The sequence below is a fragment of the Arabidopsis thaliana genome (assembly GCF_000001735.4).
Source record: "Arabidopsis thaliana chromosome 1 sequence".
NCBI lineage: Eukaryota > Viridiplantae > Streptophyta > Magnoliopsida > Brassicales > Brassicaceae > Arabidopsis > Arabidopsis thaliana.
In genome coordinates, this window is record NC_003070.9 from 10,374,336 (window position 1) to 10,399,951 (window position 25,616).

General features: G+C 36.6%; 6 protein-coding genes, 1 long non-coding RNA gene and 1 pseudogene across 13 annotated transcripts; 3 read left to right on the plus strand and 5 right to left on the minus strand.

The window, feature by feature from the left end:
• Positions 1-1,263: 1,263 nt before the first annotated feature.
• On the plus strand, positions 1,264-3,536 carry AT1G29670 (GDSL-like Lipase/Acylhydrolase superfamily protein; the record flags this gene model as incomplete). 2 transcript variants are annotated; one of them, NM_001332867.1, is made up of 5 exons in its annotated part: positions 1,264-1,751; positions 1,865-1,989; positions 2,094-2,339; positions 2,811-3,063; positions 3,159-3,382. In NM_001332867.1, exons 1-5 carry the CDS (start codon positions 1,304-1,306, stop codon positions 3,380-3,382), a joined length of 1,296 nt encoding a protein of 431 aa, NP_001321992.1. In that variant the 5' UTR covers positions 1,264-1,303. The 2 variants fall into 2 exon arrangements, with proteins under 2 accessions (NP_001321992.1, NP_174260.1); NM_102707.5 differs by having other exon boundaries at positions 1,419-1,751; positions 3,159-3,536.
• AT1G29680 (histone acetyltransferase (DUF1264)) lies at positions 3,455-4,626 on the minus strand. Its single transcript, NM_102708.3, has 3 exons — positions 4,338-4,626; positions 4,057-4,254; positions 3,455-3,821 (listed from the first exon to the last, which is right to left on the minus strand). Exons 1-3 carry the CDS (start codon positions 4,594-4,596, stop codon positions 3,565-3,567), a joined length of 714 nt encoding a protein of 237 aa, NP_174261.1. The 5' UTR covers positions 4,597-4,626; the 3' UTR covers positions 3,455-3,564.
• A 58-nt stretch (positions 4,627-4,684) lies between these two features.
• Positions 4,685-7,818, minus strand: CAD1 (MAC/Perforin domain-containing protein). Its single transcript, NM_102709.4, has 6 exons — positions 7,239-7,818; positions 6,621-6,859; positions 6,217-6,412; positions 5,925-6,108; positions 5,684-5,838; positions 4,685-5,598 (listed from the first exon to the last, which is right to left on the minus strand). The coding sequence occupies exons 1-6, from the start codon at positions 7,524-7,526 to the stop codon at positions 4,975-4,977; spliced, it is 1,686 nt and encodes a 561-aa protein (NP_564333.1). The 5' UTR covers positions 7,527-7,818; the 3' UTR covers positions 4,685-4,974.
• Positions 7,819-9,663: 1,845 nt separating this feature from the next.
• Positions 9,664-9,940, plus strand: AT1G06293. The gene has a single exon (NR_139056.1). It is a non-coding gene; the product is annotated as an other RNA (long non-coding RNA).
• A 669-nt stretch (positions 9,941-10,609) lies between these two features.
• Positions 10,610-13,106, minus strand: AT1G29700 (Metallo-hydrolase/oxidoreductase superfamily protein). 2 transcript variants are annotated; one of them, NM_102710.3, is made up of 8 exons: positions 13,036-13,106; positions 12,299-12,588; positions 12,086-12,211; positions 11,770-11,928; positions 11,540-11,658; positions 11,235-11,426; positions 11,045-11,135; positions 10,610-10,953 (listed from the first exon to the last, which is right to left on the minus strand). In NM_102710.3, exons 2-8 carry the CDS (start codon positions 12,569-12,571, stop codon positions 10,861-10,863), a joined length of 1,053 nt encoding a protein of 350 aa, NP_564334.1. In that variant the 5' UTR covers positions 12,572-12,588; positions 13,036-13,106; the 3' UTR covers positions 10,610-10,860. The 2 variants fall into 2 exon arrangements, with proteins under 2 accessions (NP_564334.1, NP_001320906.1); NM_001332868.1 differs by having other exon boundaries at positions 12,299-13,106.
• A 72-nt stretch (positions 13,107-13,178) lies between these two features.
• Positions 13,179-14,951, plus strand: AT1G29710 (Tetratricopeptide repeat (TPR)-like superfamily protein). The gene has a single exon (NM_102711.2). The coding sequence runs from the start codon at positions 13,338-13,340 to the stop codon at positions 14,763-14,765; it is 1,428 nt and encodes a 475-aa protein (NP_174264.1). The 5' UTR covers positions 13,179-13,337; the 3' UTR covers positions 14,766-14,951.
• A 1-nt stretch (position 14,952) lies between these two features.
• On the minus strand, positions 14,953-18,335 carry AT1G29715 (annotated as a pseudogene). Of its 4 annotated transcripts, one of them has the most exons (12): positions 18,170-18,271; positions 17,910-18,073; positions 17,728-17,771; positions 17,247-17,632; positions 16,964-17,162; positions 16,808-16,828; positions 16,590-16,724; positions 16,389-16,507; positions 16,098-16,313; positions 15,765-15,995; positions 15,533-15,683; positions 14,998-15,440 (listed from the first exon to the last, which is right to left on the minus strand). The 4 variants fall into 4 exon arrangements; another variant differs by having other exon boundaries at positions 14,953-15,440; positions 16,590-16,828; positions 18,170-18,335; another variant differs by having other exon boundaries at positions 14,998-15,683.
• A 988-nt stretch (positions 18,336-19,323) lies between these two features.
• On the minus strand, positions 19,324-25,538 carry AT1G29720 (Leucine-rich repeat transmembrane protein kinase). The gene is made up of 25 exons (NM_102712.4): positions 25,331-25,538; positions 25,048-25,237; positions 24,884-24,955; positions 24,645-24,716; positions 24,495-24,566; positions 24,339-24,410; positions 24,156-24,227; positions 23,886-23,957; positions 23,727-23,798; positions 23,578-23,643; positions 23,409-23,480; positions 23,017-23,079; positions 22,866-22,934; positions 22,715-22,765; positions 22,597-22,638; positions 22,447-22,490; positions 21,920-22,308; positions 21,622-21,817; positions 21,363-21,383; positions 21,112-21,246; positions 20,910-21,028; positions 20,626-20,836; positions 20,282-20,513; positions 20,050-20,200; positions 19,324-19,957 (listed from the first exon to the last, which is right to left on the minus strand). Exons 1-25 carry the CDS (start codon positions 25,434-25,436, stop codon positions 19,559-19,561), a joined length of 3,060 nt encoding a protein of 1,019 aa, NP_564335.3. The 5' UTR covers positions 25,437-25,538; the 3' UTR covers positions 19,324-19,558.
• Positions 25,539-25,616: the final 78 nt, after the last annotated feature.

Here is a 25,616-nt window from a genome sequence, read left to right on the forward strand (position 1 = left end):
CGTCTACTCAAAATTTAATTCACCTTGTTTTGTTTCGTTAATTAATTTAGGTTGTTGTTCTAATATATGCTTTTATGATTGATACAATGACTAGGACTGGACACAGGACACAGGTCATCTATTTTCAATTTTAGAATTGCCATTAGATTTTTAAGAGTATTCTACTGGAAAAGAGTTTTTTTGTTAGTTAGCGATATTTAAATCTAAGTTTAAATTGTATGATAACTTGAAACATACAATTTGTTAGTTAGCGATATTTAAATCTAAGTTCATATATATATGGATAATTCCTACTAAAAACTTTTTTTTTGTAATGATTCTTTTATGACCAAAGCCTAACATCAGCAAGTATTCAAAACATATTAACGACGAAATTATCTGTCAATCGATGACTAGAATGATTTAGTGACCAATTGGCTTTACTTATTTTTTCTTTCTTCAGAGAACATGCAATAGTTTAACAATAAATGTAGCATTACCCTAAGTTAAGAGTTTTGACCTACGATCTTAAATGGAAAGAGTTGGGAGGGAACATGGAAGCAGCACCGGCCTTGTTCAATTATGATACAAACAAGTCGTTGATTTATTCACAAAATATCCACTATACCTTTCATTTATTGCCCAAACCTAATTCTTCACCTGTTTTCTTTTCACCCAATTTTCTTCCATTTCAAATAATTGGTATCTTTCAATTTTAGATATATATACACAACAAGTGACACCGATAATACACAATCTATCACGATTTTCTTTTCATTTCGTATTTATTTATAAAATGATTTTTAATTGGCTCATTTATCCAATTATGACAAAAGTTAGGATTTTGTACGCGGAAAAAACTCTACAGCTGGTCAACGTTCAGAGAGAAGGACAAGTGGCTTTGTCAAACCTACGACTTTGTCTTCTCTCATACTATTATAATGCAAAATATCTTTTTCTTACTTTAACCAGCTGCAAATGACCTTTCTAAATGCTTTAAACAATATATATATCGAAACAATGATCAGAAATTAGGGTTTAGTGAGGGTATATGTACATTACTAACTGTAAATAATATTTTATTGGTATAAGTCATGACTAAAAATAAGCCCTTGTCGATAAGTCATAAATCCTACTCTCCGCGCGATATGTTTAATTTTGGTAATTACCTATCCATTTACTGTAGTTCTTTTTTTGTTCAATGTTCCTTCTCCAACTCCTCTTTAAGTTCCTTATATAAGTTAATGTTAATTTAGTTGTCGGCACATATACCTTTTAAATTATCGAATATAAAGCCATTGATAAATCTTGATTCTGATGTTGAATGAGAAAAAACTGGTCACATTATATTGGACCCACCAATCTTAAAGTGACTAGGCCTACAAAAATTAAATCTATCAAAAACACAAATGTCTCTCTATATATAGTTACACAACTTCTTTGGACTTCTTCACATTCACTCATATCACTACACTTTCCATTAATTACCAATATATTTTTACTACTTAAAAAAGATATTGGTCTTGAAATGGAGAGTTACTTAACGAAATGGTGTGTAGTGCTTGTGTTGTTGTGTTTCGGGTTTAGTGTAGTAAAAGCACAAGCACAAGCTCAAGTTCCATGTTTCTTTGTTTTTGGTGACTCTTTGGTTGACAATGGAAACAACAACGGTCTTATTTCTATTGCAAGATCCAATTACTTCCCTTACGGTATCGATTTCGGCGGCCCTACCGGCCGTTTCTCCAACGGCAAGACTACTGTTGATGTGATCGGTATGCAATCTTATTAATTAGATAGAGTTGTTGCTAATTAGATAGTTTATGCGATTAGAAAGTTAATGGTCTTAATCTAACATGTTTTGACCTTTTTTTTTGATGTAATGAAGCTGAGCTACTTGGATTTAATGGCTACATTCCTGCGTACAATACTGTGAGTGGTCGGCAAATACTCTCCGGAGTTAACTACGCTTCCGCAGCTGCTGGAATCCGAGAAGAAACCGGTCGACAATTGGTAACTGAAACATTAAAACCTTTTTTCTTAACTCTCTTTATTCAAAAAAATATTATTAAAGTTCCAACGTTAATTTTTTTTTTTTTTTTTTCCGGAAAATGAAGGGACAAAGGATAAGCTTTAGTGGACAAGTTAGGAACTACCAGACCACAGTATCGCAAGTTGTGCAGCTTCTAGGAGACGAGACTCGTGCAGCTGATTACCTCAAGAGATGTATTTACTCTGTTGGTTTAGGAAGCAACGACTATCTCAACAACTACTTCATGCCTACGTTTTACTCTTCTAGCAGACAATTCACACCCGAACAATACGCTAACGATCTCATCAGTCGCTACAGCACCCAGCTCAATGTACGTTTTTTTCTTTTCTTGTGACTAGTTTATCTCTGTTTTCATGTTATTAAATGATACAAAAGGTTTGGCTCTCTCGAGTTTACCCATTTAGCAGTGATAGTAAGGTTTTTAGACGTGGGTTTGGTCTATCTTTTAACTTTCGTATTATGACTCTTTTCATTTAAATACGATTTGGTTTCTAATATGAAAATACGACTTTTTGAGGCAGAGAATTACAAAAATAGCAATTTATAGCTTTATAGTACAAGACTACAAGTTAAGGTCTCACACCAGTTAATTTAAACCCAATTTTGGTCTTCACTTGTAGTACACAATATAAAGTTTCTAGCTTAAGCTTTTTCTGAGTGACCTATCTTGTGAGAAATGTTTTTATTTTTGGAAAATAATATAAAGGATGAATAATAAAATTTATGCAATTTTGTAAAATTTTCATCGGAGTTTTACTTCCATTTTTCGGGGTTTGTGCAGGCATTATACAACTATGGGGCTCGAAAGTTTGCATTGAGTGGAATTGGAGCAGTTGGTTGTAGTCCTAACGCGCTCGCAGGCAGTCCCGACGGTAGGACTTGCGTAGACCGCATCAACTCAGCAAACCAGATCTTCAACAACAAGCTAAGATCTCTTGTTGATCAGCTCAACAACAATCACCCTGATGCAAAGTTCATCTACATCAATGCTTATGGCATTTTCCAGGACATGATCACAAATCCTGCCAGATTTGGTATATATACACACAAACACAAGTGTGGTTTTCTTTTAAGTATGAACGAAACCGAAATTGTTATCTGATTTGTCGGAAACGTTTTTTGTTTTCAGGGTTTAGAGTGACGAACGCGGGATGTTGCGGTATTGGGAGGAATGCTGGACAGATCACATGTTTACCGGGACAGAGACCGTGTAGAGACCGCAATGCGTACGTGTTCTGGGACGCATTTCACCCTACTGAAGCCGCAAATGTGATCATCGCAAGGAGATCGTACAATGCACAATCGGCTTCAGACGCTTACCCTATGGATATTTCAAGGCTGGCACAGCTTTGAAGAAACATAGTAAAATAAGAACTAAAGAAGTTCCACAAACCAATGTGTGATCTTGTTGTGTACCGTACCGCTATTTAAGATTTTCTTGACGTAATTGAAATCGAGTAAAACATTATTCTATATACATTCGATTTCTATATCAACTTCATCACTCATACAAGTGAGCCATGAGAGGACATTGTTCACGGGAATTGCGCGTGACGGTTCATTTCGACAGTCGCAATATCGAGTACAAAACACTTACCATGTTGCTTCCAGTAGTCAGCCATCGGATTGATCCACTCCGGTTCAGCAATCTCCGCTCTCGTGTGTTTCAAATCATCTGTCGAAATGTTGTACTTCTCATCTCTTCTCTTCACCAACTCTGGCCTTAGTACCCCTTGCCCCACCCCCTGAGGTGACATCATTAGTTCGGGTGCACCCATTGGTAACTTGTCACCTACAGAAACACACATAAATAACCAATGATTGGTCGGATCAAACTAAACCGGACAAAATCGAACCCACTTCTAGAATTTCTATGATTCTGATTAATGTTTGAATTAGTTAACCTCTGAGTCCGGATAACTAATTGTTTAACCATACGATTAATCGGTATACTAACTGATAGAAGCGGTTTACATAAAATCTGTCCGGATCCGGTTTCGGACCAGTATTTAGATGAGGAGACATACCTCGGTCTATCTGCCAGGTGCACCAAAACTTTCCGTACGTTTTGGCTATGTTCTTGAGCTCCGGAGCAGCCACAACCTCAGGCAATCGTGGATAAGCCCACGAGCCTGACTTAACCTCATATGCATGAGAGTGCCAAAGCTTTTGCTCATCCTCAGACAAAGTTTCATATAATCGGTCGGATATTACATATTCAATTCCTGTTAACACAACTTTGCTATAAGTTTTCATAATTGGCATTCGATGTGATTAACAAGAAAAAACGGTATGAAAAAAAGAGTACCGATTAGAGGTGCATCGGAGCGGTCAGAGGCGTAAACAGCACACTGAAGGAACTCGTCGTTGACGCGGTGGACATAGTGGTGAGTCCCTATTAGCCGGGACATGTCACCACCATATATCGCAAAAGTAGAGACATGAGTGTTCATCTGCTTCACCGGTAATCGCCGCTGCATGATCGTCGATCCGGCATCAATCAGACGTGTTGAAACTGTCATCGGACCTCCAGGAGGTACCTGATCATCGCCGCCGCTCAAAGCCATCCTTAATTTTATTTTCTTGGTTACAATTTTGAATTTTCTAGTTTATGGTTTCGTGGTTATATTGCATGTAATCTTTTTTGAATGAATTATATGATACATGGCATGCATATTTCATAGAAACGTGTCACGAAACGGGCATACATCGACCATGTGTTGAATATCCCACTACAAATTTACAGCTCTGATTTAATAAAATCGTCTACAAAACCAAACCGGACCAAAATTAAAAATCAACCAAACCAAACTCGTGTCAAACCGAACAGAACCAAACGGTTCCCATAAGCAACCGAAACATGTACAAGAATGATTCGCTGTGCAAAGAATGCTGACGGAAAACTTTCCCGGCCGCCGGAAAAACAAGAACTCATCTAAAATCTCTCAATAATTTAGCAACGAATACTTCACACGCAATACAATCTTACCCTTTTCAACGCCTAGCTTTGCTCCAGTGACAAGCCAATGTCCAGGTAAATCCTGTGGTCCTTTTAACATCTCTGACGAATCCACAATCTTGGCCAGTTTTCCTGATTGCCCTGACACTTCCTCGGTCGAACTTGATGTAGATGGACCTCCCGGTTCCAGTCTCCCTGAGGAAGCAACGGGAGTGTGGTCCCAGACGGACCTTCTTATTGTACAACCGGGGACTTTAGAGAAGAGTAGTTTCAAATGCAAAACGTTTTTTGATCCGAAATCCCAAACCCCGAGCTGAGCTCCAGTGACAATGTGAACGCCGGAGAGATCGCCGATGTGGGTCTCTGTGTGTTCGATAGGTGAGGTGCTTACGTGAGAGAAGTTCTTCCATTTGATTGGCTCGAACCAGCGGCTATCTTGCTCCTCTGGTCCTTGCCATTTCGGTGCACCTATTGGCACGTGAGAGTCCCAATGTGGCTGCAGGATTTTAGGGAGAGAGACTAAGTGTTGTAAATGGATAGAGAGACGGTTTTGTTTGCTTCCTTCTAAGCTCAGTCTGAGACCTGTGACCGGCTTACGCCCAACAGTTACCTGAAATTACCCAAAAGGCAAATATGTTCAGTTCATACATAAACAGAACAGTAACTAAACAAAGGAATCGACCGCTCTATGTTACCTGATCAGCGCTGATGAATAGTTTGGGACCCATTAAGCTGAATTGAAGAGAAGAACACACAGGTTCTTTACGTTGGAGGTTACTCTGTTCGGGAGCCCAAGCTCGAGCTATTTGGTAATCCAAGAAGTATTGTAAATCTTCAATAGGAGGCTTATCTGGTAAAAATATCGAGAAATTTCTATGAGAATGTAACCAGGTGGATTCAAATACAAAGAAGTTAAATTTTTAGATACAAACTCACATTCCAAGTAAAGTTCGATAGCACGAGTCAAATGCCGTAAACCAGGCACACCTTCAAGGAGAGAAACAATAGGAGTAAAAGTCATGTTGATAATGTCTGGAGCTGCGGGTACAGTCTCAGCCCAACGAGCATGGCTTTGCTCAAGATCGTCGCCTCCTCTTCGCCTAAATATTACTGTGATATCCTACAGGAGAGAGCTTTTTCAACTAATATCTTTATCAAACCATAATTTTATAGGAAATAAAATTCATTAACAAGAGTAATCTCGCCATGCCCTTAACGTTGTACTAACCTTGTCTTTGTATTTCAAGGGGCCGGTAATAGATTGACTCTCTGCTTCATGAAATCTGTGCTTTATCATGTCATTCACATAGTTTTCTATTTCAGATACTGGTAAAGGAGAAGACTGATGTTGTCTGATGTATACTACATCTCTTCCACCAATGGTCACCGAAGTTACAATATGAGTGCCGTAATTTTCAATAAAGCTGTACCAAAAGAAGGAACAAGTGGAGAAACCACATAAGAATCATGATAGATGTCATCAAGAATCACATAAAAGTGTAGCAAAAGGACAACAAAAGGAAACTGACTCTCAATTAGAGTGTGAACCTTTGAAGCCATGTTCATGTAAACAGCGAGAACAGAACATACAGAAAAGCAGAAAACATGGTGTATTAAAGAGAGGGAATATACCTAGCTAGGGAAGCAGGATCCCACGAGGAAGGAACAGCACGTCTGATCTCATTGTGCAAAACCAATGTAAGCTTTGCTAATTTGACATCATAAAGCGGGATAAAATATCCAACCAGTGCAAGAGATTTAGTGGATGCTGCATCTACTTGCCAAGAACCCGTGTAATTGAACATTGCGTTAAAGCATCCGAGTGGTATGTTCCCTTTTACACCTGATCTCACATTGAATTCTTCTGCCATCTGCCAAAAAACGTATATCTAATGAATAACCAGCAGCAAAACAATATATTTCCACAGAATATCTAAACATCAAGACTCATTTTTGTTCCCCAAAGACCAATCTTTATCCGAAAATATAAGAAACATCATTCTGCTCTGAAATTTCCCTTAGCATCTGACTTGATCGAACTACAAATTGCCTCATTCAAGTTAAAGCTCAATGTAAAGCTTCTAAATTTAGACATGTCCAAAGTAGATTAGGGTCCTATGAACTAGTGGTTTCACAAATACACAGAGCAGACATCATCTAACTGTAGATACGTAATCAAGACAAAGACAAAAAAGGGGTTGAATCTAAGAATGGCATTTCAACATCAGAAGTAGAAAATTAGGGGGTCACCTCATGGAAGCTGCAAACAGAGATTCTTTGTGTGCCACTGTTGCCGCGTGAACAGTCAATATCAGCAGGGACATTAGGAAGAAGAAACCCATGAGACAACTCAAGATCTCTGTTTTGTCCTTCTTCTATACGAACAAGTCTTGACCCAGGAGCTCCTTTGCAATAAAGAAGCCGAACATCAGATGTAACATCGAAACCACGACCCAAAGCTTGGATCGCATTACGAAGCGTCGTGGTCAAAGCTTCGGAGCTAGGTACGCTAAAGTTTCCTCCTTTACGATTCTCCATTTAAGACGCAAGCACAAAAAAAATAAAACCTTTCGAGACTAAATCTTGAAATCGATGATTGATGATTAACAATTCATCTAGGGTTTGTGAGTTCCTGGGGGAAAGAAGATGGAGTTTTTGAGCTTTCGATCGATTTTTTTTAGACTCTCACCAACACCATTGCTGGTTTTGACTCTACAAAAATCGTAGAAACCGCGTTTGAGATTTTATTGTTTTTATTGTTTTTTTTCTTTCTGAGTGATATCAAGAAGATTCTTAGGTTGACTGGTCTTTATTTTCTTTTGGTTACTAATTACATAGATCCTTTCTTCATTTCCAGACAGACAAATAGTTTGACTTTGTGTTTTTAATTTCCCTTTTTTCTAGGGTTGCCAATATCATCATGTCTTTGTTCTTGAATTTGAGCATATGCTTTCTTTTTTTAAGGAATATACAACAGTTTCTATCATGATTTCAAATATTTCTTATACAAACGTATGTGTATATTTTCGTATGTTGTAGACTTGTAGTCCTTTTTTCGACCATATTTTAGACTACTTTTTTTCTTTAGTGTTTCCAAAACACTTTGTTACTCATTTTTTCTATAATCTTACCACATTATACATGTTGTGTGTTATGCATCTTCTTTATTGAAAAAAGTTGTGTTGAAGTTTAGTTTGCTCTCTGCCATAGAACTAGAGTAAATAGTGTGTGTTTCTCTACCATAGAACTAGAGTAAATGGTTCCAATTGGTAACAGTGTATAATACTATAAATATATAATATTTAAAAGTAAAATTAAATCTCAAAATAAAGTATAATCTTTATATTAAATAGATGTATAGTAAATTTATTTATGGGATTGGATAAATTTGAGTACAAAATTACTAATATCTACGTATACTCAATAAACAAATAATACTTTTATCTTAATGAATTTCAGAATGTTTTATTTGATAAAAAAAAAGTATTAGAATATTAAAAGTATACTCCCACCATATTTTAATAGTTGATGTTTAGGAGAAACATATGCTTCAAATTAGAGGATGTTTTTCAACTTTTAATATAAAACTGATCAGTTTTTGTTGGTTTTGACGATTTATATTTTATAGATTATTTTAAATTTATTTTAAACATGACTATAACTTGACTTAATTTTTCTTGTTTAATTTCATACTTTTATAAAGTTTTATGTACAGTAACTTTTTTCATTCTATAGATTTTTTTTTTTTTTTTAAATATAACTAGACTTAACATGATTTATTTTTTCTTGTTTGATTTCTGCTCATACTTTTTAAAAGTTTCATGTATAATAACCTTTTTCATGAAATAAATTTAAACATGCCGTAAAAAAAGAATTAAATTTCTTTTTTGAATGACTTAAAAAAAAGTTTACCATGACCAGACTTAACATGACATATTGAATTTGATTTCTGAAATTTGTTTCTTAGACTTTCTTCTTTTTTTGAACAAGAAGATTTTTTTTTGACATTATTTGTTACTTATTCTCTACTTACTTAAAATGAATAAATAGACTCATCATCGTTTCGCCCAACATCCAAAACCCAGTATTGTATAGGCCACGAAAAACAGCGATCTCTGAATATAGAGTATTCTTCTTGTTTAAAAGATGCAAATGATTGTTGGTTCGACAAATCGGATTACATGAAAGCATTATAGATAACAGAACAAAATTCAAACTTTGTCAAAACTAATAAAATGTTGGATGGTGCGTATTTGGAACAGGCTTGTCTATGACCAATGGCAGCATATGCATTTGCCTAAGGTCCAAATGCTCAATTTAAAAAATTGTTTATGATAAAAGGCACAAACTGATTTTAAAACAACATATTTTACGTTATAAACTAGATAAGGCCGGCCCAATTCGGAGGGTGTGAGAAATAAATATAATTTTGTATCGATAATCTTTATATTCTAAATAGTATTCTATATTTTTCTTAATATTTAATTTAGTAATTTTGTTTCAAATATTGCTATACACTTTAACTATTTATTTGATAATGATAAACTGCATTTTAATTCTACATGCTCCATACATCGAGGCCTTAGAGGTGTTTGAAAAAAAACAGGGATTTCATCCAAAAGAATGATACCGTGGAGCTTGATTACATGGAAGGTTCGATCTTCAAGGCATTGGGGGAAGAAACCAAAGACATGAATCTCAAGTTCACATATTGGTTGGGTTCTATTGAATACTTTTCGAGAATTACTTTGGGATCAATATTTTCAGCAAATCTACTCTTCAATACGATAGAGCAAATTGAGTTAGACTTGTATCACAAGTTATCACTGCGCCAGGCAAAAAATGGTTTGTTTCATCTTAGACAACCTGAATCTGACGGCTTTGCTTCTTCTGAATTCAACCCGAACCATCCCTGCTAGCATAAAAACAAGTTCGGGCAGTGAATCAGGGAAATTGAAGAAATGAAGCATATAATCGAAACTTCAGAGACAAGAATCCCTCTTTCCAAAAACTAATTTTAGAAAAATTAAGAAAATACGATATCTAATCAGTTCAGGTTTTAACTTTTAAGTTGCATGTTAGGCTGTATTTCTTTCATGATTAACGAATAATTAGTGACCTTTTCAGAATTGCAATGATAATATTCCCTTTGAAAAATTGCGGTTGATATAGTATCATTTTTTTTGGTTTTATATATTATTGTTTTTAATTATCGCTCTTCTATTTTTGAAAACGTTACTTTCAAGTGTGGATTTGGTTAGATTTGTAACTTATTTATGGTTTGGAATGTTTCCATTCTAGTTTCTTAATAACATTGTGAAAGCGTATTCACCAAAAAAAAAAAAAAATTGTGAAAGCGTATTCACCAAAAAAAAAACATTGTGAAAGCGTCTTCTCCTTAAGCGATTAATTTAAAGAAATGTAAATAAAGGCAATACTATAATGGACTTATAGTAAAATTTACTCTACAAACTGATCTTTTCCTTGTTTCTTTGGTTAGTGCAACCCCTTTTTAATTAGTAAAACCTTCTTTTTTTTTTGTTGCTTACCTACATGTAATCTACTATTCCAATCGTTTTCATTATCAATTCCATGGCTAGAGTATATATAACTACAATCTTCTGTATTCAACTTCACACGACAAACAAAACTGGTTTGCAACTGGAACATGTCACTAATTTATTATTATGATACATTAATTATTCCAACCTTAAATGAAATAATCTTTAAATAGATCAACATATACAAAATATCCGTCCTTAGTCATACCTCCAATATCTCTCCTCTTCTCCACTATTACATCTCCTCTAAAAAGTTTCATTTCACATGTGTATATTTACATATGTGTATACTCTCATGTACAGTTTACTTTCTAAATGTCTGAAGATGGAACCAAGATCTCTAGCGGTATACCTGCTATAGGCTCCAACACTTGAGCTTCTGGGAGCTCTTTTAACAATAATTCCTGCATTCACAATTCAAACATCCAAAACATTATATCACCATTGATTTGGAATTTGGGATTTATTTTCTTTTTGGTTAAGAGAAAGCTGCACCTTAAATGATTCAATAGTTCCTTCTTTCTTTACTAGGCTTGCTAAAAGTCCCTTTGCTTCAAGCTCGCCATTTTGCATCGGCACAACAAACCTAAATGTCCAAGATAAACCTGATTGATAACTACAAAGTGCAAGAGTGTAGATACATTATCTTGAGACTAAAACGAAAAGACGATAGATGATTATTTACTTGGCTTTCAAGAGTTTGGCAAGCTGGACAGCGTCTTCTTGACCAGAAACAAGAGTAAATCGTGGGAGAAGTTGTTTGATGACCGGTGTGATTACAATGTCGGCTCTTTCATTCTTCAGAAGTTCCATGTTGCATACACAATGCGGTTCATAGTAGAGAGATATCTGATCTTCAGGGGATACAAGGAGATACCTGAGAACACAAAAGAAGCAGAACTGAAATAACCATGACCAGGTTATTAATTATGTGTTGCAGAACAAATCTACAGAGCAACTGGAAGCTTGATAAGAGTTTTTTTCTTTTACCCGTTTTCAGGGCGTTGCCACGGTGGACCAAGGACAGGTCCAGCTGTGGCTTTAACTCGAACCTTAGAACCGTTTCTTGCATTTAGCTCAAAGCTATCTCCAGGTTCCAGATAAGTGACCTATAGTAATATTTCAGAAACTCTTATATATAACTCTTTCTCATTTTACATTTTTTTGAAGATAGTCTGCAATTCTGATTTAGATTAGGAAGTTTGAAACAAGTCACTTACGTTACTAAAAAGAGGATCTAGCAAAGGCTTAGCATTTGGGGTTGCTATAACCTTTATGCCTGGAGATTTCTCGGAAAGTGGCCTAAGGGTATTCAAATGACAATGATCATCAAGGCTTTGAGTTATGAGAAGGCAATCAACTTCAGGGAGATCATCAAGCTGCACAGAATATAGAATCAAAGAAACTTATAATGAAACTGCACTGCAAACTAGATTCCTGAATATACTCGTAACCTGATGATGATTCATGCTTCTTTACAAATACGAACCCCACAAATGATGATTAGAATGAAAGAAAAAAATAAACAAGTGTTACCTTGAAGGCCTTCAAATATCTCTTGGCAGCATCATAAAGCCATGGGATTCCAAAGTCCAAATTACCCACAAGAATCGGATCAACTAGGATTTTCAGTCCAGCTGTTTCCCATAGCCAGCTATTGCCCTAACTCCCACAAAAATGGAAGACATAGTAATAGTCAAATAAGATGCAACATTTGGAAATACAAATGCTCAAGTAGTAAAGATTCACCTCCAAGTAAGTCAGCTTGAATGCATCTGTCCCAGAGCCACTAACGTTAGTAGCTCTGTCCTCTGACAAAACAGAAGATACCACAGTGAGAGACCGGGAAACATTCGGCGAGAGGCGGATGGAGAGGGATCTGGAAGGGAGGTGAGGAGTGGACGAGAATAGTGGAAATGCTGATGCACTTAGTACTCTTGATTTGGTGTTGATACTTAGAGGAAGAGAATTGGCATGAAGCGGCATCATGGCTGCTTTGCCACCTGACACCACTAGAGCCATTGATTTTGTTTTGCCACCTAAAGAAATGTTCTCAACAAAATGAGATTTTTCAGCCTTATTAATATGCTATGATCAGCCTTAGGTTAGTTATGTGTCTTGGCTTGTAAATGAGCTTGCATTTTCTCTAAATCTGAAACCTAAGCATCTATCTATGAATCAAAATTAGTCCTAGCCTTGGGATTATATACAACAAGATTCTGAAATTCTTTTCTAATTAGCTTACGAATATACAATTAGCTTTGAAGAAGACGGTAATAGCCTAAATTCTCCACCTAAGCTAATTTGCACTAATCAACATCGAACCCAGAAATTCATACAACATCATATGGGATGAGCAAATTAACAGAAAAATCCAAAATTAAAACTTTCAAACATTGATTCAGTAACAGTAAAAACCCAGAAAAGTATTAAATCAGTAGCTCAACTAATCAAAAACACACAACACAAGAAGAAGAAGAAAGAACCTGATTTTAGAGTTGAAGAGAGACTGTTTGGTGAGGGTGGTGAGTGTTTTGTCTGTCCCCAACACACAAATAATCAGGAAAAACAAAATTGGTGGTTAAGAGTGAATTTCACGACTTCAGCTACAAAACGCTGCGTCTAGGAAGATTACTGGTCTCTCTCCCCTTGCCCGGACCCGGTTTACCAAACCAATAAATCAAAATCACGGATATGCTTTTTAGGGTTTCGACTCGATTCTGAGATTTTTTGCTTGCAAGATTCGTTGCTTTTGTGTTCTCCGTCACCGGAGTTTTACCATCGTGAAATGGTGCGATTGTGGTGTGGGAAGCTCAGACTTTGGAAACCCTATTTAGCGTTAGCTACACAGAGTAGAAACAGCTGGTTCTGTTCGGGTGGTGGAGCTCCCTCTCATCATCTTCACATCCTCAAAAAGTATGGCAGCTCAGAGATCACAGAGATGATCAATCGGTATAAGCGAAACGTAGCCGGACACACATTGACGCAGAATTCAATGGTAGGTCAGTACAAAACAACAGTTTCTCCAAGTGTTGCTCAAAATGTTACTATTGAGACATTTGATTCGTTATGTATTCAAGGGAATTGGAGAGAAGCTGTAGAGGTTTTAGATTACTTGGAGAATAAGGGTTATGCTATGGATTTGATTAGACTTTTAGGGTTAGCTAAACTATGTGGTAAACCAGAAGCTTTGGAAGCAGCTAGAGTTGTTCATGAGTGTATCATTGCTCTGGTTTCTCCTTGTGATGTTGGCGCTCGAAACGCGATTATCGAGATGTATTCTGGTTGTTGTTCTGTTGATGATGCGCTCAAGGTGTTCGAAGAAATGCCTGAGTGGAATTCGGGGACTTTGTGTGTTATGATGAGGTGTTTTGTTAACAACGGATATGGTGAAGAAGCAATTGATTTGTTTACTCGTTTTAAAGAAGAAGGGAACAAACCAAACGGAGAGATATTCAACCAAGTGTTTTCTACATGTACTTTGACAGGAGATGTTAAGGAAGGGTCTCTGCAATTTCAAGCTATGTACAGAGAATATGGAATCGTACCTTCAATGGAACACTATCATAGTGTTACCAAAATGTTGGCAACATCTGGTCACTTGGATGAGGCACTGAACTTTGTTGAGAGAATGCCGATGGAACCGAGTGTTGACGTGTGGGAAACACTAATGAATCTTTCTCGGGTTCATGGAGATGTAGAGCTTGGAGATAGATGTGCTGAGTTGGTTGAGAAGTTAGATGCCACAAGATTAGACAAAGTGTCAAGTGCAGGTCTTGTAGCAACCAAAGCATCAGACTTTGTGAAGAAGGAACCAAGCACTCGGTCTGAACCATATTTTTATTCTACTTTTAGACCGGTAGATTCTTCACATCCACAAATGAATATCATTTACGAGACACTAATGAGTTTGAGGTCACAACTGAAAGAAATGGGTTATGTTCCTGACACTAGGTATTATCGTAGTTTAATCATGGCGATGGAGAATAAAGAACAGATTTTTGGTTACAGAGAGGAAATTGCAGTTGTTGAAAGTCTTCTTAAGTCAAAGCCTCGATCTGCAATCACTCTGTTAACTAATATACGCATTGTTGGCGATTGCCATGATATGATGAAGTTGATGTCAGTCATAACTGGCAGAGATATGATTAAGCGAGATGCAAAGATATACCACTTGTTCAAAAATGGCGTCTGCCGGTGCAACAATCTTTGGTGAGCTAACTGATTGTTTTCCTCTACTCCAATCCTTTGTATATGCAATAAATTTTTAGATTTTGGTAAATGATCATCGAGTTACTATTTCGTGTTACTTGAGAGAAATGAGTTTGGAAAAGTGTTCAACCAACACTTAACAAAGAGAGAAGGAAGATAGTTTGATCAAGTGAGAGCTAGAGACTTCCATAAAATGATATAATTCAATTTTAACAAAATTTCATATTGATGTGTGTGTTTTAGATAACTATTCGATAACTTCACATACATTTATTCTCTCATAAGAGAGACAAGGCATTGTCTACCGATTTTAATTTTACAGTGACGAGGAAGAAAACTCTACTGTGGAGTTTAGGATCATGGATTCAGGGTATAACGGGTAGAGATCATAACCCGAGAAGGAGGATCGCATTGTCGTTGTTGTTTGATCGGTCACATCAGACGTGCTTGAGATTCCATGTGTTTCAATGTCCCTCCGCTTTAAGATGCTCCAGTTGTGTCCATATATAGCAGGATCAGAAAAATCCTGTGTTACTTCGATCTCTCCCTCAAGCATTTGCACGGCCTCTGACATTATTGGTCTTAAAGAAGGAGATGAGTTTGTGCAAAGGAGAGCAACTTTGATCATCCTCACTACTTCTTTGCTATTGAAAGCCCCTTTCTGTTGCAGTGTCAGCGCCTGAGGTATAATGTAAAGAAGGGTTCAAGGAAACTTATAGAAACTACAATAGTGAATCGAATGGGTTAAAGAAATAAAAGCTCCACGGTTACTCAATTGATAAGCGAGACGTTTTCAGCACTTCCCTGCTGTTTCGTATTACTCTTTCCACTAACAATTTCCATTGCCACAACTCTGAAGCTGTACACGTCTGCTTTCTCTGTTAGTTGACCCCATAATGCATATTCGGGAGCCATATATCCGCTGCAGCATAAGATAAACAAACACTGAGCTATATATATTCATCGGCCATGGTGCAGTTTTCATTTTATACTCAACACTTACTGGTTCCTGCCACTTTAGTGCTAATGTGAGTGTGTTCTGCTTCATGGAGCCTAGCCAATCCAAAGTCAGATATCTTTGCATTAAGGTCAGTGTCTAGAAGCACATTAGTGGTTTTTATGTCACGATGAACCATCCTGATCATTGATCATTCGTGGAGGAATTCAAGTCCTCTTGAGATTCCCACACAGATTTTTTGTCTTGCTGCCCAGTCCAGTTTCAGGGGGATTTTTCCTGGTGATGGATGTAAAACCAACGACAAATGATATCAGTTTCATGTACCACATTTGAATTTAGACTCGCAACGTAAAGAAAATCTGAATGATTTTAAATTACCAGATAGCACAAGAGCAAGGGAGTTATTTTCCATGTACTCATACACGAGCAGCAATTGATTCTTCTCGACACAGCATCCATAAAGCTTGACAAGGTTAGGATGATTCAGACCTGATATCATGCCTATCTCATTCACAAACTCGCGGTTTCCTTGACTTGACTTGACTTGGAAGAAAGCTGCTTGACTGCTATGATAGTTCCTTCTAATAGCTCTCCCTGCATTAAGTTTCTCATATCAGAAACAACCTTATTTTCTACGTTTGAGAAGAACTTGGCATCTTTCAGCATTACTTTGAATACGGATCCAAAACCTCCTTCTCCAAGTTTGTTGGTTTGAGCAAAATTGTTTGTTGCAGCTTGGAGTCGCTTCCAAGTAAACCAAACCGTTTGCAGACCCTGGGCTCTCAAATCTATGTTCTCAAGGGAAAATCATTAATAATGCTATGAGATATATGAGGAATGGATTCATATATAGTCTCTGAACTCTGATACCTCTTTCTCTCATGTTCCTGTCTCCTCTGCATCTTTTCTGAGCATAAAATCCCAACGCCAAGAGAATAATTGTTACCAAGGCACCCGTTAACCCGAAAATGAGTGAATAATTAGTGTGACGTTTCGTTTTCTCCGCTGAAAATGAGACACTAAAAGTGTAAGTATATATAAACACCAAGCTTCAGAAAAACATCTTTAACAAACTAGTTCAAAACGACCTCCACATCGTGGCTCCAAACCTGACATTATGAAAAAGATGAATATTAGCGTTCAGTGATAATTTGAAGTTATGATTAACTCAAATGTGAAGAGAGAAATACGATAAAGAGTGAGGGTTACAAATGCAGAGACCTGAGATAGTCATAAGTACTTACTGTGACACAAAGAGATTGCAGAGATAAGAGGACCATAATTTCCTCTTTTGGGAATGAGAGTTGTCCCTTTCCCCGCCCAATAAAAACGAATCTCTAACGTATGATCACTCACATTAACAGCTTTTATTTCTCTCACAAGAGGCTTTAGTGTCCCATTAGCCTCTTCTTTGATGTTAAAATCTCTCAAGAACAATTCTCCCTAACAGAGAAGAAAAATTTACAAAGCAAATGAACAAATCTATTATGCTTGTTAAAAAACATTTAGTATATAGTGACGCTTTACCTGAACATAGACATCAAATATGCGTCTGCCGAGACGGCTGTATAGTTCTTGGTCAGAAAACTGAATCTCCATGAAATGGAGTTTCACATTGTAAGGTCCATTTTCCAAGCAAAACGCATAATAAGCTAAAGAGAGAGCAGATCGACGCGCAGTCTTATAAATATCAGGAGCATTTACAGGTAGAGTTAAACTAGTTGAAAAGATGAACTGCTCCTCCTCACTAAGATAATCCGTGAATACACCAGTGTTACTGATTCCCCAGTTTCCGTAACGCTGATTTGTTGCCGCGTTGAATTTGTAGTTATCAGGTTGATAAGTAGTTTTATAAGAAGAGTTTGTGATAACTATGTTGTATCCACCACAATTTATATGTAGAAATCGCTGATCTACAATCCATAATGATTATAACCATCAACAAAATGAGACTTAACTGACTAAGCAGAGATCAGTAATAAGTTAGATTATCTCATTATGTACTTACAACTAGTGCATCTTATTGGACCAGCGCATGGAAGAAGCCCACTTCTGTATAACAAGACTACCAAAATAGTTATGCACTTCATCATCTCAACAAATTTAAACCATTTCCATTGCCATATTTGAAGTTATATATGTTCTTGGTTCTTGATTGTTCCAAAATAAAAAGCAGAAGAGTGTACTTACAAATTTGTCTTCAAATATGAGCTCCGGTATGTGTTAATATTACTGATTCAGCAGAAAGTGAAAACTGAAACTTCAATATGAGTAGCTTGTGTATCAAGGATTCATGTTCACACCTCTTTTCTTGGCAGCTAGACGTCCATGAGAAATTGTTGTAAGAGATGTCACTGTGAAGGGTTGGCCAAATAGAAAACCATCAGATAGATTAGTTGAGATGACCAAAAATATATCAATAATATAGACAAGGGAAAGCCTAAACGTACATATTAGATTGGCTATTGAGAAAAACACCAGATTCAACGTGTCCTGAAAGCCTATTTCCCGTCAAATAGCTGAAAGAACATGTCAAAACGATATAGTACTTGATCATAAGACTGCAGGATTCACATTGCAAGAGCTCTAGCTCTTTAATATTATTATCTCGACTAGTAGTACTTACGTATTTCTTGTTGTCTTTGTACTCTTTGAACTTCACCAGTCAGCATATTAAATGATAAATCACTACAAAAAATGTGAACACAATAAATATATATATATATTCCAAATTTCATGTTAGCCTCTTTCCAAAGTTTATTTTGTTCATATATATATTCCAACTTGTTCATATAACAAAATGACATTTTGAGATGTTTTTGAACAAAAATGCCTGCCTCTTAAGACATGCATTATTGTACGACGTTGAAGTGACGGTAACTATTGCCTATTGGATATTAAGTTGGTCTAACTGATGACAATAAATCTGCAAAATTAATGATAAAGGACCACTTATGTTTAATGGATTTGAAATAGTGTTCTCGGCGTGTCATTCGGGTTTGAATCCAGCGTGTGAATATGAACGACGACAAAAAGAAGAAAAAAAAAAGAAGAAGCAAAAAAAGCTGAACGTCTCAGTCTCGAAGACTCTAGTTTTCTAAGTAAACGCAAGACAATAAAAGCATGACAAAAGCTGTTGTTGTAAAGTGCAATTCAATAACACATGGAGAGCTTCTTAAGACTTTTTTGCAATAAAATATGAAATGGTGTAAAGTCCAATTTAATATTAGAAAATGAAATGGTCTATATATTCTACGACCATTTCCACGAGAGAATGTTGTGAGCCCTAAGTTCACACTTCTATCGAGCACAATGTAGCCCACAACGAAAACCCTAGTGTAGAGATGATCGGAAGTTTCACACTACTACTGTATAGTAAAGACAATGGACTCGGGACTGAGTGGGTACAGATCATAAGCAGATTCAGAGGATGAAGGAATCGTCACGATATAATCAGATGACAAAGAAGATGGCTTGAAGCGCAAGTTATCACTGTACACTCCAGGGTCTGATATGATCTGTTCCATCTCAGTCTCTCCTTTAAGATTTTGTGATAAAGAGTATCTAAACTTAGAAAATACATGTGTTTCTACATCATTGAATTACGCTTTCATGTCCATTTGATGTCTCCCAAGTAAATCGATGTGTATGAGTTCAATCGTAGTGAGAAAAAGATAGTTTGATTCAAAAAGCACTAGCGATACATGTGTGTTTTGGATGTATGTAAATTGAGATGATGGTAAGGTTCCAGACAACTTTAATGATATAACTACGTAGTTAACTTTCGGATAACCTCACTAGCCTCTCATTAAGTAGGCAATGTATCATAGCTTTTGATATTACAGTGACGAGGAAGAATTCTCTACTGTGGAGTTTAAGATCATGGATTCAGGGTATAACGGATAGAGATCACAACCAGAAACAGAGGATTTCATTGTTGTTGTCGTCTGATCGGTCACACCAGACGTGCTCGAGCTACTATGCGTATCAATGTCCCTCAGCTTTGAGATGCTCCAGTCGTGCCCATATATACCAGGATCTGACATAACCTGTGTTATTTCGATCTCTCCCTCTAGCATCTTCACAGCCTCTGACATTGTTGGCCTTAAGGAAGGAGATGAGTTTGTGCAAACGAGAGCAACTTTGATCATCCTCACGGCTTCACTTCTATTGAACTCACCCTCAAGCATTCGATCTACAATCTCCAGTATGTCCCCTGTCTGTTGCAGCGTCAGCGCCTGAGATTTGATGTAAAAACTGGTTTCAGTAAACTTATGGAAACAGATTACACATAAAATCAACTAAAGAGAAAGAAAAGCTCCATGGTTACCCAATTGATAAGCGAGACGCTATCAGCATTTCCCTGCTGTTTGGTATTACTCTTTCCACTAACAATTTCCATTGCCACAACTCCGAAGCTGTACACATCTGCTTTCTCTGTCAGTTGACCCCATAATGCATATTCTGGAGCCATATATCCGCTGCATCATTATTGGAAAGAAACCAAGAATGAGATATTTCTTCAGCCATGAAGTGGTTTTTGTCTTATGTTCAATACTTACATGGTTCCTGCAACCTTGGTGCTAATGTGAGTGTGTTCTGCTTCATGAAGCCTAGCTAATCCAAAGTCAGATATTTTTGCATTAAGGTCGGTGTCTAGAAGCACATTAGTGGTTTTTATGTCACGGTGAACCATTCTCATCGCTGATCCATCGTGGAGGAATTCAAGCCCTCTTGCGATTCCAACACATATTTTTTGTCTTGCTGCCCAGTCCAATTTCAAGGAGTTTTGTCCTGCCAATGGATGTAAACCAAATAGAAAAGATATCACGTTGAATGGAATAACATATATTTACACTTGAATTGGACTGAAAACGTAAGGGAAAGCTGAATGACATTAATTTACCAAACAAAGCAAGAGCAAGGGAGTTATTTTCCATGTACTCATACACGAGCAGCAATTGATCTCTCTCGACACAGCATCCATAAAGCTTGACAAGGTTAGGATGGTTCAGACCTGAAATCATGCCTATCTCATTCACAAACTCGCGGTTTCCTTGACTTGACTTGGAAGAAAGCTGCTTGACTGCTATGATAGTTCCATCCGACAGCTCTCCCTGCATTAAGTTTCTCATATCAATAAACCCTTAAGCCATATTTCGTTTGAGAAGAAGTTGGTATATAGCATACTTTGAATACGGATCCGAAGCCTCCTTCTCCAAGTTTGTTGGCCTGATCAAAATTGTTTGTTGCTGTTTGCAGTTGCCTCCAAGAAAAGCAAACAGTTTGTAGACCCTGGGCTCTCAAATCTATGTGATCAGGTTCACAAGAGAAAATCATTAAAAAGAATGTTCATGTACCAGAAATGGATTCATACACTGAACTATGATACCTCGTTCTCTCCTATTATTGTCTCTTCTGTATATTCCCCGAGCATATATTCCCACAGCCAATAGAACAATTGTTACCAAGGCACCCGAAGCCCCCAAAATTAGGGGATACTTAATGTGATGTTTTGTTTTCTCCACTACAAATGAGACACTAAAAGTGAAAATATATATATACATTTACATCATACATGAAACAAGCTACGTACGTACAGAAATATCATTTTCGATGAAGTAATTTTCTTAATCTATGTACCTCCACATAGTGGCTCCTGACCTGAAATTTTGAAAGATGAATGTTATCATTAAGTAGCAGGAACGAGTGTCAATATGATGAAGGGTAAGCACAAAAAGGCAACGGATATACGAAAAAGTAATAATCTGACCGTTATGGCCATTTATGAGTAAAACAAATCGATGTTAAGAAAGTCATGAAAGCCATACGATGAATAAGGTTTGTTGAAGCAGAGACTTGAGATAGTTAAGAAAAATTAGAGTTTAAGGGTACTACTTACTGTGACACAAGGAGATAGCAGAGATAAGAGGACCATAATTTCCTCTTTTAGGAATGAGGGTTGTCCCTTTCCCCGCCCAATACAACCGAATCTCCAACATATGATTGGTCACAGTCGCGTTTATTTCTTTAATAACAGGCTTCATATTTCCATTAGCCTCCTTGTTGATGTTAAAATCCCTCAAGAATAATTTTCCCTAACAGGGCAGGAGAAATGACGAATAGCAAATGAACGTCAATCTTCCATGCAACTTATAATCAAAGAAACAATTACTAAGTAGTAAGTGATGCTTAACCACCTGAACATAGACATCAAATATGCGTCTGCCAAGACGGCTGTATACTTCTTTGTCAGAAAACTGAATCTCCATAAAATGTAGTTTCACATTGTAGTTTCCATTTTCCAAGCAGAATGCATAATAAACAAGAGATAGAGCAGATCGACGTGCAGTCTTATAAAGATCAGGATAGTCTCCAGACAGGGTTAAATTAGTTGACGTGTAGTACTCATCATGATCACTATTATCATCGGTAAAGTCACCTGTGTTACTGACTCCCCAATAATCGAACTGCTGATTTGATGCAGCGTTGGTTTGACGACTGTTATCAGTTTGATACGTTATTTTACCCAAGGAGTTTCTAATAGATACTTCTTCTCCACCACAGTTTATATGTAGAAATCGCTGATCTACAATTCATCACCATCAGTAGAAAAAGTAGACGTGAAATTATTAATTTTTAAGAAAAAAAGGATGAACAAATGTGAGTACGTCAAAATATCTAATGCATGTTAGAGATACGTTAGAACGGCTCAATATGTACTTACATTTCTTGCAGTTGGCTGGCACAGCGCATGGAGGAAGCCCAGTTCTGTATAACAAGACGGTCATAGCATCTATTACAATATACGGAAGCAAGAGAATGCTAATTATTTAGTCTGTTCTTGTTGCAACATAAGGCAAGAGTGTGTACTTACAAATTGTTCTTCGAATATGAGCTCTGGTATGTGTTAATGGTACTGATTCAACAGAAAGTGAGAACATAAGCAAATAGAGAGAAAACGTATCCTACCTACCAAGGTTTTATGCTCATACCTGCCCTTTTGACAGCTAGACGACCATGAAAAATTGTTATAAGAGAGATCACTGTGAAGATTCGCCAAAATACAGAAAACCGACAAGAAGATTAGTTGACATGGCAGCAAACTTCACAAACCATACAAACTTGTGAAGGGCTGAAACATACATATAAGATTGGCTGTTGAGTAAACCACCAGATTCAATGTTTCCAGAAAGCAAATTGCCAGTCAAATAACTGTAAGAACATGTCGAATGGCAAATTATACAGAGTATATATATATGTAGAGTTCACATTAAAAGATTATTGTAGTACTTACATATTCTTTGGTGGGTTTTGAACTCCTTGAACTATACCATTCAATTTGTTAAATGACAAATCACTGCAGAAAACAATGCGAAAAAATAAATGAATTTCTTTTGATAGAAACGTAATTGTGTAAATACTGTATAAATTTGCTTCTATAGAATCTGCAAAAGTTTATAAACAGATTCTCTCATACTTGCAAATCATTCTTACAACAGGTTATTTTCTCTACATTTGTTTTCTTTCCCATGCATGAGACGATGATTATCTACATATAATTGAGTAACTTTAAGCATAGAACCGTATAGTACAGTAGGTAATTAAATGACTAAAATGTAGACGATACAGAACAAGCTAGTTTTGATATGTCTACAGAGTCGTAGTAAATATGATTAAAACACTTACAGAATCTTTAGGTCTGTCAAATTCCAGATGTAAGAAGGAATTGGACCAGACAAACCCACATTCCTCAAAATCCTGGAACAGGCAGGAACAGAGACAATAGTTTGACATTGTCAGTTAGTATCAAGCATCACGAAGAGAAACATAAAGCTTCAGTGGGAAATATACATACAGGCGTTTGAGGCCTTTGCTAGATAAATTCGGAAAGGATTTTATCCCAGTCGTATCACTAAGACTCCTGCATACATATATCTATAATGCTTAGAACATCAGTTTCAATTCAATGATCCTTTTGCTAATCTATTGAATATAGTTCATTACAATTCAAGAAGATTTTCTAGGCGGACCACTGCATCAGGGATAGGTCCTGTCAGTCCACTTGCATAAAGATGTCTGTTGATCAAAACACAACACAGGTTAGAACACACAAAGAAATAAACTATAAGATAAATTATCGTTAGTGAAGAAGGAGAAGCTTACAGCTTTTGAAGCCGAGTCCAGTTGCCAATATATGCTGGGATGATACCAGTAAAGTTATTGTCACATATCCTTCTGCATTATGAAAACAAACTACTAGTTCAGTTCAATATCTCTGCCAATAAAACAAACACCTAGCTGCTACAATTTTATTAGACGCAAGTTCCCTGCAAAAACATGTATATGATCATTATTTGAAAACCTTTTAGATAACTTCTAGTTTTTAGATCATTATTTGAAAACTTTCATAGCTAAGTAGAGTTAACAACTTACACTCTTTCAAGGTTTACCAGTCTAGCAAGAGTGCCGGGAAGGATTCCTGTAAATTTATTAGACGCAAGTTCCCTACAAAATCCAGTTTCACAAAATATCAAAACTGGATTCCTTCCACAAAATCAAAGAAGATAATTGAGGTTTAATTTGAACAATGGTTAAAATGCAATAAAAGGGTCTTACAGTCCTGTTAGACTGGTCAAGTTACCAAGCTCATCAGGAATGGGACCAGAGAACTGGTTGCCTTCAACTCCTCTGAAAATTTCGTCACATTACTGTAATATTAGGTCAGATCAAAACGAACATATATACCGGTATACAAAACAACTTGAGACGTACAGGAATGTCAGATTCTTGAAGTTTTGTAATCCAGCTGGTAAGTTTCCAGACAAATTATTCGCGCAGACCGAGCTGCAAGAAAAATTTCGTACGTTACTCCCAAATCATGACAATGAACATTATTGGAAAGAGAGAAGAGAGAAAGCTAACATGCTAGTGAGGTATGCCATTTTAGCCCACTCCATTGGAATTGTTCCTGAGAGGTAGTTCCGGCATAATTCGCTGCAAAGAAGAGCAAATTACTAACCAATATTTTTCCATTCCACTGGCTGCCAAACGAACATATGACCATACTAGCATAATAGACCTATATGTCTTCTTATTGTATAACCATGTCTTGCAAATTGAAAAAAACACACATCCAACTAATTATATAATTCAGAACTTACATCGATTTGAGATATGGAAGCTTGGTCAATTCAGGTGGAAGTTTCCCTCGAAGACTCATGGTCTTGAGAGCTCTGTATTTATATATAATAATGCAAAACATTATTAGAAAAGAAGAGAAAGTAAAAGGATTAAACGAAGAGAAGACAAAAAAACTAACACTCACAGTTCTGTAATACGACATATCGTGTTGTTGTTGAAGCTACAATCACAACCAATGGTGTTGTTGATATCTAGATTCGGAACAAAATCAACTTCTTGTATGATCTTTAGAGTTTTTGAACTGCAAGGATCTTCATCCCTTAGGTTCAATCTCTTTATACCAAGTGTAGTAGCTATCTCCTTTAGTGCATTCACTGCATTAATATAGCAAAAAAACATATTGAAAATAAGTATATAAAATATATACGGATTCTGATTATGATTTATAAAATTTTTAGAAATGATACATTCATCTGCGTGAAGAGATGAAAAAGAAGCCAATGTTGTTATATTTGTGAGGGAACTTAAGATAATGGTAAAGAACAGGAAAAAACTCCAGAGGATGATTGACATATGTATATATAAGGTATATTTAGTGATTCTTTGTATATATGTGTATTTAATTTGTTTGGCAGATCACAAAGTCATCACCAACAAGCAAATTTATAGGGTTTTCTTAGGTTGTCGGTGAGTAGAGAGTATAGGTATATATTGACCAATTCACCAAAATAAACATTAATGTCGACGTTAATA

Coding starts and splice junctions, on each gene's coding strand:
- AT1G29680 (NM_102708.3), bottom strand. CDS start 4,596: ATGGCTTTGAGCGGCGGCGATGATCAGGTACCTCCTGGAGGTCCGATG. Junction 4,255..4,337: donor CTCCGATGCACCTCTAATCG/GTACTCTTTTTT, acceptor TTGTGTTAACAG/GAATTGAATATGTAATATCC. Junction 3,822..4,056: donor CACCTGGCAGATAGACCGAG/GTATGTCTCCTC, acceptor GTGTTTCTGTAG/GTGACAAGTTACCAATGGGT.
- AT1G29710 (NM_102711.2), top strand. CDS start 13,338: ATGGTGCGATTGTGGTGTGGGAAGCTCAGACTTTGGAAACCCTATTTA.
- AT1G29720 (NM_102712.4), bottom strand. CDS start 25,436: ATGTCAATCATCCTCTGGAGTTTTTTCCTGTTCTTTACCATTATCTTA. Junction 23,080..23,408: donor TTGACAGACCTAAAGATTCT/GTAAGTGTTTTA, acceptor TGTTTTCTGCAG/TGATTTGTCATTTAACAAAT. Junction 20,837..20,909: donor GCTTCGGATCCGTATTCAAA/GTATGCTATATA, acceptor AACTTAATGCAG/GGAGAGCTGTCGGATGGAAC.
- CAD1 (NM_102709.4), bottom strand. CDS start 7,526: ATGGAGAATCGTAAAGGAGGAAACTTTAGCGTACCTAGCTCCGAAGCT. Junction 6,413..6,620: donor GATCCTGCTTCCCTAGCTAG/GTATATTCCCTC, acceptor CTTTTGGTACAG/CTTTATTGAAAATTACGGCA. Junction 5,599..5,683: donor TATTCATCAGCGCTGATCAG/GTAACATAGAGC, acceptor GGGTAATTTCAG/GTAACTGTTGGGCGTAAGCC.
- AT1G29700 (NM_102710.3), bottom strand. CDS start 12,571: ATGGCTCTAGTGGTGTCAGGTGGCAAAGCAGCCATGATGCCGCTTCAT. Junction 11,929..12,085: donor GATATTTGAAGGCCTTCAAG/GTAACACTTGTT, acceptor TATTCTGTGCAG/CTTGATGATCTCCCTGAAGT. Junction 11,659..11,769: donor TAGATCCTCTTTTTAGTAAC/GTAAGTGACTTG, acceptor ATATTACTATAG/GTCACTTATCTGGAACCTGG.